At 46.6% G+C, this 17,694-nt stretch overlaps 1 protein-coding gene across 3 annotated transcripts in view; it reads right to left on the bottom strand.

Annotated features, from left to right (window-relative positions):
- Positions 1 to 262: 262 nt before the first annotated feature.
- The window catches only part of LOC130390881 (dedicator of cytokinesis protein 2-like), a 148,406-nt gene continuing 130,974 nt past the window's right edge, over positions 263 to 17,694 (bottom strand). For all 3 annotated transcript variants that reach the window (XM_056601049.1, XM_056601051.1, XM_056601050.1), the window contains 14 exons: positions 16,988 to 17,077; positions 15,354 to 15,458; positions 13,955 to 14,096; positions 12,872 to 12,953; positions 12,197 to 12,281; positions 11,358 to 11,444; positions 10,035 to 10,211; positions 8,838 to 8,921; positions 8,121 to 8,258; positions 6,398 to 6,525; positions 4,609 to 4,798; positions 4,208 to 4,307; positions 2,705 to 2,853; positions 263 to 2,460 (listed from right to left, as the gene is read on the bottom strand). In XM_056601049.1, the coding sequence (XP_056457024.1) occupies positions 2,398 to 2,460; positions 2,705 to 2,853; positions 4,208 to 4,307; positions 4,609 to 4,798; positions 6,398 to 6,525; positions 8,121 to 8,258; positions 8,838 to 8,921; positions 10,035 to 10,211; positions 11,358 to 11,444; positions 12,197 to 12,281; positions 12,872 to 12,953; positions 13,955 to 14,096; positions 15,354 to 15,458; positions 16,988 to 17,077 (1,620 nt within the window). In that variant the 3' untranslated portion in view covers positions 263 to 2,397. The remainder of the gene's footprint in view (positions 2,461 to 2,704; positions 2,854 to 4,207; positions 4,308 to 4,608; positions 4,799 to 6,397; positions 6,526 to 8,120; positions 8,259 to 8,837; positions 8,922 to 10,034; positions 10,212 to 11,357; positions 11,445 to 12,196; positions 12,282 to 12,871; positions 12,954 to 13,954; positions 14,097 to 15,353; positions 15,459 to 16,987; positions 17,078 to 17,694) is intronic.

Genomic DNA, 17,694 nt, shown 5'->3' with positions numbered 1-17,694 from the left:
TCAGTTCGAATGAACGAATCTTTAAACGAACCAAACTGTTTCTTCTCTCTCATTCATGTCGTTCGTTCTCAGGCTCGACTCCTCCCAGATCCACTAGTCCATCGGTTCTCAACCTTTTTTGAGCAATCGCCCCCCTGACCTTACCCTGATCCTCTGCCCCCCCCCCCCCCCATAAAAAAATAAAAATAAACTAACAACCCCACTCACACTCGTGTTATATTGCTTTAAGTTGTCAATGCGTCGTTTTTCATTGATTTTGCGTTGGTCAATAATAGCAATGAATGCCCTCTGAGTCGGTTTTGGTGCAAAAAATATAAAAATATTATTGAATATTCATGACATGCAAATGTCTAACCTCTGATTGGCTAACAGCACTGTCCATCATTGTAATAAACCCAATTAAACTTCCAGAGTGACAGGGTGGGATTGTGAGTGAGTGAGTGAGTGAGTGAGTGAGTGAGTGAGTGAGATCTATTGGCCAAGAAAGAAGAGTTGAGGAAGAAATGGTTGGATTGAACATTCATTCACCATGACCGCGGTGCGGGCACTCCCGCGACTCCCGGCCGCCACATCTCCCGTCGTGCCCCGGCCGCGGCGGCCCGGGCACTGTGACCTTGGGCACCGCGACTACTCCCTCGTCTCCCGCGACTCCCGCCGTGCCCCATGAACGAATGAATGAATGGCCCGGGAACCACGGGCACTGCGGCCCGGGCAACGCTGATCACACGCAGAGGCCTAATTAGGCCTATATATTTTGTATGTGAAATGCAACAGTCTTTTCGTGGAGACTGCGCTCAGAGCAGCTGGAATTCAACAACAGCAAGAGGAAGGAGGAAAATGCTATGAAACTAAATTTAATATTTTTTTCTTGCTATCGGCCATGTTTGATTGTGTTGGGTTAGTTATTTAACTGTTAACCCGCGAACTTGGGTTATGTTTATCAGCGTTACTATAGAGATCATGACGATAGCTGATGTAACGGGAGTCCGGTCGTGTGCAGGACCGAACCGCGCTGTATTATCACTGTTCCACTGCGCATAGACAGTAAAAAAGTAGCTGAGACGGTAGAGGTGTTAGAAACCAATAAATGAAAATAGGCTATTTATTTCAGGTGTCTAATTTTTTTGCCCAAAATAAACAATGAAAGTTTAAAATCTCCCCAAAAAAAAGGGAATCACGTTCCCAGCGCCCCCTAGGTTGTGCGAGCGCCCCCCAGGGGGCTCTACCGCCCCCGTTGAGGAACTAGTCGGTGACTCGCTGTTAGTTCATTGACTGAGTGGTGAAGAAGGAAGAGGCTTAGTGAACAAGCGTACATAACACGATTCAATATCAGTGAAATGGTAAATTCATGCTGTCTTTGTACTTTCTGTGTCATGCCAGATTAATCAAATATTTGAATGTCTCGTTAATCTGTCTCGTTCTTTCATGGTTCGTTCTCCAACCGGGACCCCAACCATCATTGCTAAATCAAGTCTATTATCTTGCTGATATGTTAAACATCCAATAAACAACTACACCCCCCATCCCGCTGCGTTTGGTTCAAGTTGTAATGTTGTGTTGATTGATGACCGACTTCCACGATCGTTTGAGAATGAGAACGAGGGAGGAGCTGAGTCGGACTGACTCAACTGAGAACCGTGCGTTCCATGATTCGATTCACCGCTACCGGAAACTCGACCGGACGAACAAACAAACAAACAAATCTGAACGACTCTTTTTGGCAAACTGACCGACGCAAACTGAATCAAAGGAAAATAATCATTGAATCCATCACTATTAGAAATGCACTGAGAGTTTACAGGAACTAGAAGCCATTTAACAGTCAATTCAACTCTTGAGGTCAAAACTTTTATTGTGAAATAAGATGTTGATTTATCTTAACAGCAGTGTCTGCACTAGTCTTTCTGCTCCGCTATATTAAAATGGACCTGTCCGATTTTCATAATGTACCAGGTCATTTGGCAGCACGACAAGATCCATAGTAAAACTGACAAAAGGAGGTTTACTAGCGATTCATCGGGTTTCGTTAATCACATAACTGTCGTAACAAGAAGTGCTTCAGTCAAGCGTGTCAATAGATTGTTTTGTGAATGCCCAATCTTGCAGAAGCTCAATCAGTTTGAAAGCTGCTGGTTGCCGTTTGCCTCTATTAAAATTCTCCTATTAGCAAAATGTGTCAGTCAAATACAAAATGGCGACATTGAATAGTGACACTGAATTATATAAAAGAGGAGGCACTGAATCAGTGCAGTAAGCAAGTTATAAAGAGCAAGCAACCATGTTGCATTTCATGGCATAATTCAAACCTTTCATCATTGCTCATCGGCACTTGTTTGTTCAATTTTCTCATCAATCCAGTGATGGCACCAAGGAATACAAAAAAAGTGATGATAAATATCAGAAATGATTGATGTTGTCTTTGGATGAGGCACTCGTCTTCACATCTTCAGATTTGGAAACCTAATGGGACACACACACACACACACACACACACACACACACACACACACACACACACACACACACACACACACACACACACACACACACACACACACACACACACACACACACACACACACACACCTAGTTAAAACCGAGCCACTGTATCTCATATCTCTTACGTGAACATTTTGGTCACGTGAAGAGTGGTTTTAAAAAATAAAGCAAACATATAATAAAGAACATAACATTCGTAGTTTACCTTATTCTTGAAAAAAAGATTCAGGACCCCCTTGGAGCGTCTGTCGGCGGTCCTGTCTGAGCCAGCGCATATGGACATGGACTTACTGTCCCGCCTGGACCGGCCCGAGTCCACCTCCTCGGCCGCCCCCACTACCTGTAGGGACAGACCTGTGGACGAGCAGCACCCAGGGTCACCCGCTTTGTTTTCCTCTCCAGTGCCCTTCAATAACAGCTCTGTGACGAGGGCCACTACAGCCCCTGGTGATGCTGAGTGGGGATCTGGTTTGGTTAATAATGTTTTTATTACATCTTATATATATATATAAAACATCTACAGTCTGGATATTTGTTTATTAATTTGTGTTTAGAAGCCATGGGCGACGCAAGTTTATTATTATTCTTGGGAGATTTACTGTCTTGCTACAGGAATCGCGACAGCAACTTTCTTAAAGTAGACTCACTTTTTGTTGCTCTTTTGTCAGGCACGCACACTCGAATATACCCGTATACGCACGCACGCACACAAACAGGCTCGCACACGCCGGCACGCACACGCAGGCACACACACACTGGCATGTACAGACAAACTCCATTGAACAAAACTGAATAATTCAACAAAGCCAATTGAGCTGTACAGCGCTGAGCTTCAGGACCCAAACCTTAAGGCTTAGTGCCTCCTGGCCACCTCAATACAAACAAATATCAAACTAATGTTTGTTCACACATTCAAAGTTGATGTTGTTATGAGTCATCCATCAAAGTTTGTTAAAGAAATAAGGATTGCTGTGTTTGAAGATATCTACCGGAAAACATTTGCATCACTTTAATGAAAGTAATCATACCAAAATCAAAGTCAATCAGGGATTTGGGCAACCAATGACATCCATGGCTGCAGTTAAAAAAGTTTGCAGGTGGAGTTTTAATCAGACTTTCATCTCCAACCTAAAGTTAATCCCAACAGAACCAGGGGCCATACAGCTGCCAAACTATTCTCCACTGTGCCCATTCAGGTTTATTTATTATCATTGCACTGCAGGGTAATGGCGCTAAACAATCTAACCGTACTGGTGGGACGTTTTTTATTAAGCAGAGGAAAGAAAACTGAAAGCTGAGCTAGAAAAACAAAGATCACAGGCCATCAGTTGCAGCGAGGTAAAATACCTAAAGTCAATTAAGTTGATCTTCACCTTCTTTCGTTTAAAAATAGAAAGTTGAAGGAGGACGAACTGTCCCATAACCTAATTTTAGCCTCCATTTTCTCCTGCAGTGAGTGATATTTTCCTACTATTATATATGCATGGATGTGAAAACTGGAAACACACAGAAATTTAAGTAAATTAGTGATTTGGGCAACCAGGTACTCAAAGTCAACTTCAGCAATATCCATGATAACTTCAACATTACTTTAGTAACAGTATGTATAACCACCACACTTTAAAGGAGGCAATGTGGAATCACAGTGTGAGAATTGGAATGGATGGATTCACTGCAGTGTGTGTGTGTATGTGTGTGTGAGTGTCACCTCCAATAGCAGGCAGGGATTTGGAGTTGGCGTTGGTCAGAACCATATCATTCACGTCGGTCAGGTTGGTGTCGCTGCGGAACTCCTGCTTCTTCGACAGCTAGAGGGCGACAGAGTTACACAAACACAGTGAAACCCTTTTACAATTCGATTCACCGTTTTTAATTAAGCACGTTGACTGCAAACCTGCTTTGACATCCTCCTCTTCACCTCCTCCTCACCACCTCCTTCCCCTCCCTGACTCCCTCTCCTTCTCCTACTCCCTTCTCTCCTCTGCACCCCCACCCTCCCTCCCTTCCTCCTCACATGTTTGACATCCTCTCCCTCTCCTCTCCTCCCCTCTCCTCCTCCCATCTCTCCTCTCCACCCCTACCCTCCCTCCTACCTCCCCCCCTCCTCACCCGTTTTCCGTCCAGGGTGGCGGTCCTCTCCCTCTCCTCGGAGATGAAGATCATGCTGCTCCTCTTCCTCTTCTTCTTGCTCTTCCTCAGCTTCACCTCCGCCTCCCCGGGAACCTCCTCCGTCAGGCTCAGACTGAGGCTGCCGCTGGAGCGTAGCCGGACCCCCACGGCCTCAGGGGGGGGGAAGTCCCTGAAGAAGGGGGGGGGGGGGGGGGTTGGCATGAGGTGATGTCGAGATGCAGTTTAGTGACGATCAATGAGGCACGCGGTGATCAATTAAGCGTGAACAATTAAGAGGCAATTGAGAGGCAGTGGACGATTAAGGGAAGATCAATTAGGCAAATGCGATTAGTATTTAGTGTTCGGGAGAGATCAGTCACGGCGATGCGCTGATCACAGGGATGTAAGGACGGTGCTCCCCTGTCTGGGAAACCAAGCTTTTATTTTATTTTAGTTACTGTGCAAAACCGTTTCTGTTGCTATACCAGCGTTTCTGTTACTGCTGCGTAACATGACCTTTTATCTGGTATACATCATGTATATATTGTTCTGTCCAACCCCCTGGCGAGGTATGGCTGGTTGTTTTGCTTCTCATTTCGTGTCACATCGCTAGTAAGAGAGTGGCCGTCGTACATGTTATGTCACTCTGAATAGTTCTGACACCACGCTAACCAATAATACACTCAAAGTCTTAATGAGCTAGAATCATGCCCAGGCAATGTATCCGACCCAATCTCTCAGCCCATCTGTCTTCATCAGTCCCCTGTCTACCTTGGGTATCAATGATGGTAGCCATGGCGACGATGCACGAGAGCAACTGGCTCTCCTGCCTCTCCCGCCCGGTTCAAGAGCCACTTTGTCTGAAACTGTATAGTTTGTAACTGAGATCACTACTGTTGAAACTTCAGTGTAACTTTTTCACTGCAGCAATCTTTAATGTTTAAAATGGACTTTTTTCCCCCTCAAATCAATTCAGTCTGTGGAGGTGAGGGAGACATGAGAGGAATCACACTTCAAGTGAAAGCGATGGCTGCACTGCACAGAGTTTGCGGGGGGAGTTTTAATCACACTTTCATCTCCAACGTACAGTTAATCCCAACAAAACCAGAGGGCATACTGTTGCTGAACTATATTCCACTTTTCCCATTCAGGTTTATTTACTATCATTGCACTTCAGCGTAATGGCGCTTTACAATTTAACTACTGCTGAGATGTTTTTTATTTAGCAGAGGAAAGAAAACTCAAAGCTTAGCTGAAAAAACAAAGATCACAGGCCATTGGTCGCAAGTAAAATAAAAAGGTTGAAATCTTTCTTTCGCAGAATAATAATAATATAGCGTTGAGGGCCTGTGACCTGTTCCATAACCTCATTTAGTGTCTGCCTTCTCCCTTTCTGAATGATTTTTGCCAACTATTTTCGATCGTTATGTCTTCATTATTGCAGCTGAACATGGTTGATGCATTGGGGTGTTATTTCTATCATTTATATTTTCATTAAATTTCTCGTCTGACGCCCCACGTATTCCCCACTCTAATAACGCGCCATATTAAATGAATTATAAATTCGGGGTTCAGAGGACAATACCACCAGCTGATCAAAGCACCAAAATAATAGAACCACCAATGTCATTTGTCCAAATAACTTTTTTGTCCTTCATTGTTAAATGCTCTTCTGCAGAATTGGTGCCAGGAAGTGATCTCCACTAATGATATCGGTAAAGGCTGTTTCAGTGAAGCCAGGAGGGACGGTACGCTGGTTTGATCTCCCAGACCAGTGAGCTTCCCCTACCTGTCCGGTTGGGTCCTGGTGGGTGTTCCGCACTCGGACCCCTGCAGGGAGCTGATGGAGATGACCGACTGACGCATGGAGCGCAGCATGGAGCGAGGCCGGCTGGACTTCCTGTCCTCCATGTCAGGCTGAGAGAGAGAGCGAAATTAGAGAATTTTTTTGAGAACAATGAGAACAATTTGAGATCAAGCATGAGAGGTAAAGGGGGAGCGACACAGAGAGAGAGAGAGAGAGAGAGAGAGAGAGAGAGAGAGAGAGAGAGAGAGAGAGAGAGAGAGAGAGGGAGGGAGAGAGAGAGAAATTAGAGAAAAATTTTGATTGAGCATGAGCGATAAAGTGGGAGAGACACAGAAAGAGAGAAAGAGAGATTGAGATATCGAGCATGAGAGGTAAAGGGGGAGCGACAGAGAGAGAGAGAGAAAGAGAGAGAGAGAGAGAGAGAAATTAGAGAATAAATTGAGATTGAGCATGAGCAATAAAGTGGGAGAGACACAGAAAGAGAGAGAGAGAGACATTGAGATATCGAGCATCAGAGATAAAGAGGGAGAGAAACAGAAAGAGAGATAGACAGGGGAAGAGAGGGAGGACGTATGAGACACAGAGAGATATGAGAAAGCAATATGGGCTTTTAGCTCGGAGAAAGACTATGATATCTGGATGTCTGTTGATATTTCCAGAGCAAAGGGGCTTAATGGGGCGAAAAGCATTCATCTTCGGGTTATAAGAGGTTCTCGGATTGACGGGAAGGGGTAATCTTGTGTCTTAGATCTAGACAGGAAATATTTAAAATGCCTGTGCCTTTGATATTTGTTTGAGACTTTTATCTCACTTGGTAAAAAACTAAAAAGTATATAAATATGTAATGGTGTTGGCAACCAAACCACAACAAAATATAAATTCCAAGAGAGAACTAAACCGGTGTTTAAGTATCTGATTGCAGATTGTCCATTCGGACAAAAAATAACAAAGACAGTTTTGTCTCTTTTTGGACTGAATCTGTTCAGGGTCCCTTAGATAGCTTCACTCTGAGTCCAACTAGTTCCCTGATGAATGAATAGGGTTTGTGATAAAACAATGTTTTGATTAAATATGTATTAGGCCTTTAACCAACGTTGTCATCCAGCCATCTCCCGACACCCCCTCTGGCGGTCAGATAAAAGCCTCAGTGGCTGTCGTCAACAGACGGAGGGCATCGCTGTTATTGTTGGTTAATCCTTTTCCCGCTGAGCTTCTCAGGACCAGCCAAATTATGTTGTCTGCCGTCGCCCACGATTCATCATTTAGTTTTTATCACACGAAAATAAAGCTAACGAGAATTAGGATGTTTCTCCACAAACTATCGCAGAGTCCTCAAACCTCTTGATCGCACCGCTACGAATAATTTAACACAGGGTCATTATTTCCCCGGTGCAGCAGTGCTAACCGGCAGCCACATCTCTTTTTATCCTGGTCTGAATCCCTTCCAGGAATGTGATCACAGGCCGTGTGTTCTCAACCTCCCCTCCAGGTCGGCGCGGGTGAGAATCCAATTTAATAAGGAGAAATCAAATCAAATAAAAAATAACTCCAAAAGTCCTTCAAATACACTTCCACCGGAAGCTCTCTGATCTCACTGAGACACCGGCGGGAGAGCGTGTCCGCCGCTCCCCGGGTCGTCTGAGCCTCCGAGCCGGGGCTCTGGAAGAAGAGGGTTCGTCCAGGAGCCCAGTTTGTGTGTCCTCACCAGCTCTCGCACGCCGTACTGCGTCTCCACCTTCTTCCTCATCTGCTTGAAGCACTCCTCCATGCGCTCGTGGAAGGGCCGCAGGTCCTCCATCACCCTCTTGCCGTGCAAACAGATGCCGGCGCCCAGCAGCGGGATCTGAAGAACATCACACACGAGTCTGACGGGTGCCGAGCCACGCACGTTGAGGCTCTGAGCGCTGCTGCCTGCAGGCACGCTGAGGTTCAGCCCGGTGCTCTTTGCATTGAGTGGAAGTGCAATGCATTTAGCACGCAGTGAGCGTCTAGTTCATTTTTTAAAGAGCATATATATGCACAGTGCAGCAATGAAAACATTATATAAAGTCTATTATGATGATATTATGATTATTATTATTGATTAATGTAGCACTTTTGCAGTGAAGCACGATAATTAGAAAACTGCTGCGAGGGTGCAGTGTGAGTATAAGCCTGTACATGTAGACCATGGTTGAGTGGGTGCATGTGTATATTGGGAATGTGTGTGTGTGAGTGTGTGCATGTGGGAAATGTGCATGTGTGAGTCTGTGCATGTGTGAACCGTGCATGTGTGGGTGAGTGTGCACACGTCTGTAATCTGCATCTTTGTGTGAGTGTGTGCATGTACGTTGAGTGTGTCTGTGTGTGTGTGTGTGTGTATCTGAGTGTGTGCGTGTTGAAATTGTGTGCACATGTGTGTGTGTGGGCGTGCGTTCCCCACCTGCCAGGCGATGAGGTCCTTGAGACGCAGCAGCTTGTCGTGGTCCTCCGGGTGCTGCTGGGTGAACTCCTCAGTGAAGAAGGCCTGACCACCGGACACACACACACACACACACACACAAACTGAGTTAGCTCCTCCCCCTGTCTTCCGCTGGCTCCAAGATGGTCGCCAGGCACACACACAAACACTCCGAGTTAGCCTTTCCCCCTGCCCTCCGCGGGCTTCAACATGGCCGCCAGACACACTCACACACACACACAGACACGCCGAGATAGCTCCTCCGCCAGTCCTCCGCTGGCTCCAAGATGGCCGCCAGGCACACACACACACACACACATACACCCACGAGGTTAGCCCCTCCCCTGTCTCTGAGATGGCCGCCAGGCACACACACACACACACACACACACACACACACACATACAGAGTTAGCTACTCCCCCTCCCCTCCCCGAGCTCAAAGATGGCCGACCTTGCGCCTAGCGCCTTGCAGTGCTCATCTTACAAAGACGAAGCGCTCTCTGAGATTCCAGCCTCCAGCGGGTTCCTCGCCGGTGAACCCACTGACCAAGGTCTGCAGGCCCAGCCCTGGGGAGGGGGGGGGGGGGGAGCGGGGCAGAGAGAAGGGGACGTAGCACCGCGGCTCTAATGGGATTAGAGTCACCTCCAGCCGGGCCGGTGACAGGAACGCATCGCCTCTGAGGCGCTAAACGGCGTGATTTATTTCAGACGCTCAGGTCACAAATTATTCAACGAGCGGTCGCAAACCCGCGCACGTGCAGCGCACACAAAGTGAGAGTGTCCACCTGCATGAGGGGGGGGGAGGGGGGTAGTGGCGTGTGTTCGATGCGAGCAGAGGTAGGTTTCTGCTGCAGTGCTGGGCTGCCCTCAGCTCAAATAAATGTACAATAAATAAATAATAATACCCGCTGTGCCCTGCTACCCCCCTAGCCCCCCCCCCCCCCCCCTAACCCCCGGAGTAATGGCTTTACAAATTGAGTCAAGTCGTGCCATTAGTTGTCTGCGTGACATCGCTCGCTATGCACAGATCCGTCTCCCTCATAAAGCAGCATCGGGGCACATGGCTCAGAGGTACTGAGTCGCAGATGGCGTACGTGGCAAATGTGCCGAATGGCTTTTTAATGTTTTGTTTCGTTGGGGGGGGCGAGGCCCCCCGGGGGCCCCGTCGTAGTCTCACCTTCTCGTACTTGGCGAAGCCGCCCATGACGGCGGGGTCCACGATGCCGTTGAGCAGCATGGACAGGGGGTTGATGGCCAGGCTGAGGTCCGTCTGGTACTGGTTGATCAGGGCCAGGATCTTCTCGTTGGTGAACTCCATGGTCTCGATGGCGTTCTCCAACGGGGAGAGGGTGGTCTGGGGAGGGCAGGGGGGAGAGGGAGAGGGTGAGGCACACGGCCAGGGGATGTGATGGAGTCAGTGGAGGAGGTGAGGCACATGACCATGGGATGTGATGGAGTCAGGGGAGGAGGTGAGGCAGCCAGGGGATTTTATGGAGTCAGGGGAGGAGGTGAGGCAGCCAGGGGATGTGATGGAGAGGAAAGAAAGGGTTCAATAATGAACAAATACAGATATTTTTTAAAGATGAAAAATACCAAAAAATGGATGTAAGGAAGGAAGGACAGAATGACGGCAAGTAAGAAAGAACAACAAATGAAAGAAAGAAAGAAAGAAAGAAAGAAAGAAAGAAAGAAAGAAAGAAAGAAAGAAAGAAAGAAAGAAAGAAAGAAAGAAAGAAAGAAAGAAAGAAAGAAAGGGGATTTGAAAGATAGAAAGAGAGAAGTTAGTAAGTAACAGATATTTTTTATTATAAAGTAGGGCTGTCAAGCGATTAAAATAATTAATCACGATTAATCACATTAATGTCATAGTTAACTCACTATTAATCGCGAGCAATCGCGATTAATCACAAATGTTTTTTCTATGCTAAATATCCCTTGATTTCTTTGTCCCATTAATTGTTCTAATTTTAATGCTCTTATCAACATGGAGAAGTGCATCGGCTTGCCTTGTGCAAATGTTTTTTTATTGATAACAACATTGGCATATACTGATCAAAACAGGACGATACAAAAAAAATGCCTATAGTGCAATTAAACGATGAACATACAAACATACTGCCTTGAACATAGCAGTCAGGCTACTGCTTCTTTGTTTTGAGCCAAAGAAATTGAAGGAATTGCGTTAATCGCGCGATAAAAAAGATTAACGCTGTTAAAATTGGTTTGCGTTAACGCCGTTAATAACGTGTTTAACTGACACTATTATATATATAGCACTATTATATAGCACTATTATAAAGACAACAAAAAGTCCAACAGAAAGTCAGTAAGACCGAGGTCAGAGGTCATGAGTCCAGGAGGAGTGAGAGTGAGTGGGAGCAAGACTTCCATCACAGCCAGGACTCATTTCCCACAGGGGCCCTCAGGGTGGCCATTCCTTGTCAACACTTGCTCAAAGGTCACGGGGGTCAGAGGTCAGGTAGATCACCACAGCACTGACCTGTTTCATCTCTGTGGCCTCGAACCAGCGCAGGATCCCGGGGAGCTTGTAGATGGTGGTGAAGGTGGTGCGTTCTATCCACATGGACTACGGGCAGAGGACATCATCATCAACACTGCTACTGTGCATGAAGACCCGTCACAGGAGGAACTCACACATCACACGTGTGATCTGCTTTCTAGGAATTCTAGTTTGATCCACAAACCCGCTGAAGCATACATTTCTCAGTTCCCAGTTCTCTTAGCACTCTGGCTCTCTCTCTTGCTAACAAGCCTCCTGGCTGTGTGACACATGGCTCCGTTTTAATCTGTCCTGTCTAATAGAGACGGAAAACTCAGCGGGCCTGAACATGACTAACATGAACCCGTCTCCAGCGATGCCGAAAGGCCGGTCTTCTGCAGTGAACGCTCAAATGCTTGGTGATATCTTTGGGGGGAAAACTGTGTTAAAGGTGAACGAACATCGACTCACAGTGTTTGACTGGGCCTCCAGTTAGTGTTATATCATTATTATCGTATTTTTTCCTCCTTGCTTAATCGTAACAGCGAGACGCAACTTTGACTTCAAATGACATATGTACATCCAACGTGTGATGTTTCGTTACTCCGTTTCAAAATACATTTGACCATTATATAGACGTCAGAAAAAGAATGACTTCCCCACTCCAAGAGTGAAACAGAAGTGTGTGATACCTAGTCACACACGCATCCAACACACATAACAATCCATCCTATTGAATCAACAACGAATCCAATTAGTCCTAACAGCAGTGAGTCTCTGACCCCATGGTGGTCTCAGTCCCATAGAGTCTCAGATGAACCAGGTGAAGACTCACGCACCACAAACTCGTTGTTGGGGTCCACGGGCCCCTTCTTCACGGGCCTGGAGTAGTGGAAGCGCTGCACGTAGTTGCACTTGTAGAAGCTGTGGGACGCAGACGGAGACCAACAGAGCAATGAGTTTGATGGAGCGGATCAGATCAATGGGATCAAGGGGTTCAGAGAGAGAGAACCTTTAAAGTAGTCGTCGATAAAGAAAGCACAGTAAATCAACTGATGTAATCATAGTTGGTTTACACTATTTGAGGGGATGCTTTTCATCCAAAGCGACCTACAGTAAGAACTACTACATGACTCGATAGTAAATGTATATTTAAGATGGTATTTGATTAATTAGTCATTTCGTAGAAGCATATATTCAAAGTGACTTGGAGTGAAATAATTTGTAGCGACATGAAAGTTATTGAGATGGTCCAGAGGTAGATCATATTGGGGACATTGGGAATCACACCCGGAACCCTTCGGCGGGGACCAATCAAGCTATCCTGTAAGAATCTGAATCCCCTGATAACCTTCTCATTAGGAAGAACCACCAGGATAGAGAGGTGAGCAGCAGATCCAGTTCTGCTCACCTCTCCCCAGACTACTCAATAAATACATGAAGCTGTCATGTGTGTTGCTGACGTCAGAACCCAGAGGCCCATAGGCCCAGAGGCCCAGAGTGGCGGTACTGACTTGATGATCTGATCAGGGACGGGCTTGTTCTTCAGGCGGGGGGGCATCTCCAGGACGGGCTGCACCGTGAAGCACTGCAGGTCTGGAGACGTGTGTCAGGAACACCAACATGGACCCGAGCCTGACAACATCCGCTTTAATCCCCGGTTCTGAGCGGCATAAAGCTGCCAAGTGAAAGCCATTCCCTCGTGTGTGTGTGTGTATGTTTGTGTGCGTGTCTGTGGTGTTATTCTCAGTTTCTGTTCCCTGTTGCCCTGATTTGTTTTGCGTGGGTGTGTGTGAAATTTAGAAATGTAATTATTGACTGCTAGTGGAAAATGTGTTAAAACATTGCTATTATTTCCGGTCAGGCCTTTATAGAAAGTAAACCCTGAAATAGGGGCTTCGACTCGGTCACACCAAGAACATCATCTGAGTGTCCATCAGACATCGGACCACAGAGGTGCATTTACCTGGACCTAGTGTCCAAATGCTGAGTTAACCTGAATGCACCTCAGTGGTCAGATGTGTGATGGAATCTCAGATTGTTAAATAAAAAATATATTTTCTGGTCAAATGCCATTGAAATCAAATGCGAAGGGGACTTTTTGATTGAGCTTAATGTATGCATTTGTAACAACCGCACCGAACACGCAGTGTCATACGCGAATAGCGTTGGTCACACCGGTTACAGTATCATATTCTCCAGTAAACCGACGTTGAGAAGATGGATATCCGACTTACCTCACTTTGGTGCTGAAACCAAGGCTATATTCATGCTGGATAATTGACATGCTTGTTAACAACGAGTTTTAACAAAGGTTTCGGCGACACGATCCTTCCTACTAGAGTTTGATGACATTATGTCAACACCAACCGTGAACTAGAGAACATAGCACAAGTTTGAGAACTCATTCATTAAAATTTCCCGGTTTCCCGAAATAATTTACATTGGGAAGAGGGATTGGAATATGTGGAGTAACCTCGGGATTTCACTTCATTTCCCTTCAGTGTGTGTGTCTGCGTGTGTGCATGCCAGTGCGCAAGTGTGTGTGTGTGCGTCGTTTGTGGAATGTGCTTGCGTGCACGTATGCATAAGGATACACTGCAGGGGAGAGTCCCAGATGTCGTCCCCAGGCATGGTGGTGGTGTTGAGGCGCAGGGCGCTGGGGAACTGGCTCATCAGCTCGTGCTGGAAGTCCTCCCTGCGTTCGTACTCCTTGCCCCTGTGGATGAACACCTTGTTCTGCATCCAGCGGGAGGAGGGGGGGGAACGTACCGAGACTGTTAGCTGCTGTGTTTATGTTTGTTTCCTTCAGGTTCTCCCAGCCTGGGTAGCTTCAGTTGTTCTGCGATTACATTATTTATAAAGCGTTAAGGCAGCGCACGCAGATTCTTATTAAAATAATCATGGTGCACACAATGTGATCGAATGCAGAGCAGAGAACACTAAACTACACGGTCAATCCAAACGATAGCGCTGGCTCGAACAAGCGGGGATCAATCCCAATCAAATGCTCCTCTCGGTTCTCTACACACCAACCCACCCCCTGCCCCGGCCTTCTGCAATCCATATGGCACATTGGTCAGAAGCATTGCAGCCATTTGGGATAATCAACCACCATTAATACCCACAGCCGTGTGGCCAACAGCGGCCGCTGTGAACCGCGGACGCCATACGCTGGGACCAAGTGGTTATTGATGCTGTGAGTGACGCTCCAGTTTGCTGTAATGAGTCTCGAGGCTGAGAATGGTTCAGCGACCGGCAGCAACAACGGCATTAATATGCAGGCAGGCCCCGGTCGACTGCTCCAGATGATTGTGGGGGCCATATTTGGAACAGATTGTAGGAAGGAGTAGCGCGGCTGGGAGTGTTTGTGTGTTGTGATCACAGCGCTTCCTTGTAATTTGTTTATGAATTATGCATTTTATCTAGTTCGGCATGTTCAGCATGAGAAATTAATTCTGTGTAATATGGAAAACAGATCTGTGACGCATTTTTCAGTAAAACGTCTCAACAATTTATGGTAAGTTTTATACATTGTATGCAAATGCTATTCAACTCAGAAAACAACCCAGTATGAATCCTACAAATCCTACTGTAAACTGTGAGCGGTTTGAAATGTACTACAGTTCATATCGAACTGTAAGTTTACTAGATATAGTACTGTATCAGTATGATATGTACTAGATATTGTACTGCTATCAGGTGACAGAATGATATGTACTAGATATTGTACTGGTAGCAGCTGACAGTATGATATGTACTAGATATTGTACTGGTAGCAGCTGACAGTATGATATGTACTAGATATTGTACTGGTAAGAGGTGACAGTATGATATGTACTAGCTATAGTACTGGTCGCAGCTGACAGTATGATATGTACTAGATATTGTACTGGTAGCAGCTGACAGTATGATATGTATTAGCTATAGTACTGGTCGCAGCTGACAGTAGTAACTACATGTGGTGCAGTAAGGGGGAGAGAGAGTTCTACGCACCCTGAGAAACAGGGGGAACCCCTGGCCGTAGTAGCCCACCGCAAAGTAGTCGGGCTTGGGCCTCAGGATCTTCATGATGTTCTCGTAGAACTTTGCCTGCTTCTCCTGGGACACACAGGCGCACACACACACACACACACACACACACACACAGAGGCAGACGTACACACACACACACACACACACACACAGAGGCAGATGTACACACACACACACACACACACACACACACACACACACACACACACACACACACACACACACACACACACACACACACACACACACACACACACACACACACACAAACACACACACACACACACACACACAGGCAGACAGACAGTAAGAGATGTTTCTGGGCTGGGGTTCTTTCGATGTATCCACTGTGCATCGGGAGCATTTTTTAACATCCTCTGCCAAAGACAATGCCGCCCTCAGCGGAAACAGACGGAGGTCCTCTGGGGGCGCGTGACGGGGCGAGGCGAGGGAGGGGGGAGAGAGGGGCGAGGGAGGGGCGAGAGAGAGGGGAGAGAGAGGTTGGGGGGGGGGAGAGAGGGAGCCGGCAGCTTTCAAGGGCAATGTGGCTGTCACTTATATAACCAGCTCATTCCAGCAGCGTCGCTGGGGCAACGCACTCCCAGAAGTAAGGTTGAACCAGTGGGTAGGAGAGTGGGGTAATGCCCCCCATCGCTGGGAGAGGTGTGCAACTCCCTCTTCCAGGGAGGGGGGACAATGAGTGCTAGAGGAGGGAGGAGAGAGAAGGAGAAAGAGAGGGCAGAGAGAGAGAGAGAGAGAGAGAGAGAGAGAGAGAGAGAGAGAGAGAGAGAGAGAGAGACAGAGAAAGAGAGAGAGGGAAAGAGAGAGAGGGGTAGAGAGAGAGAGAGAGAGAGAGAGAGAGAGAGAGAGAGAGTAAGAGAGGGAGAGCGAGAGGGAGAGAGAAAGAGAGAGAGAGAGAGAGAGAGACAGAGAGAGAGACAGGGAAAGAGAGAGAGGGAAAGAGAGAGAGAGGGATAGAGAGAGAGAGAGAGAGAGAGAGAGAGAGAGAGAGAGAGAGAGAGAGAGAGAGAGAGAGAGAGAGAGAGAGAGAGAGAGAGAGAGAGAGAGAGAGAGTGAGAGAGGGAGAGCGAGAGGGAGAGGGAGAGAGAAAGAGAGAGAACGGAGCGCGAGACACAGGGAGAGAGATAGCGAAAGAGAGAGGGAGACACCGATAGAGACACAGAGACAGAAAGAGAGCAAGAGATAGGGAGAGAGGCAGATGATGGGAATGGAATATGGAGGTCGAGAATGACTCTTGATGTGATGTCAAGTAATAAGGATGAGAGGGGGGAAGGAAAGGAAACTCATCCTGAGTTTGAGGGCCGCCGATGTGATAGAATAAGCATATGTTCAGGGGGCTGGGGACATTCTGGAAGCGAAAACTTGTTTCACAATTCTTCAGATACATTTAAAATGTCATCATGTTTATTTTCACAAGCCAAACATCATCAGGGGGATATTTATCGTGAAGTATCTCTAGGTTTAATGTGGCACACTATTCATTGTAGATAGAGTGAACAAAAGTCAACCCGACGTTTCAACAGTTCATTGTAAGTTCTGTGATCGTATTTCAGAGGGTTCGTCTGGAGTCTTACCAGTCTCTTGCTCAGTAACTCGTAGTCAAATATCTCGTTCTCGTACTGCTCCGAGAGCTCTTTACACAGGGTTATCGCCTCCTCCCACATCTACACACACACACACACACACACACACACACACACACACACACACACACACACACACACACACACACACACACACACACACACACACACACACACACACACACACACAGAAGAGCGCACATTTGCAAGAACACACGCATGAGTACACACACAGACAGACACATGGATATAAATGTGCCTGATTATGCATACATCTGCTAATAAGCTTTCATGCAGAAAGAGTATTTTAACTCAATAAGTGGTTTCTTCTCCATCTCCAGATAGTTTCCAAAAGTATCTGTTTATGTTTTCCACAGAGACTATAAAGCTCTCATGAAGAATACCAAACAGACAGATTAGAACTCTCTCCTTCAACAGAAATAACTTTAGGCAGTATTTTTCTTTGTCTTTTATAAGGTCGCTTTAATATTGCCGCCCCAATTCAATCATTATAATCGGGTGCCAGGAACGCTTTTATTGTGGTTTTTGGCAGGGCCGGTCGGAGGTACGTTTCTGCATACGCATGTCCATAAAGAGCTCTTTGAAATCCGATATTTATCCCTTAATACATTAACAACTAACAGCAGCCCCTGTACGACGCTGGAAGCCCCAGCATGCATTTATTTTAATGGACAAAG

The sequence above is a fragment of the Gadus chalcogrammus genome, chromosome 10 (genome assembly GCF_026213295.1).
Source record: "Gadus chalcogrammus isolate NIFS_2021 chromosome 10, NIFS_Gcha_1.0, whole genome shotgun sequence".
Lineage (NCBI taxonomy): Eukaryota > Metazoa > Chordata > Actinopteri > Gadiformes > Gadidae > Gadus > Gadus chalcogrammus.
Note: the sequence above shows the minus strand (reverse complement) of the source record. Positions and strands in the feature narration are given on the sequence as shown.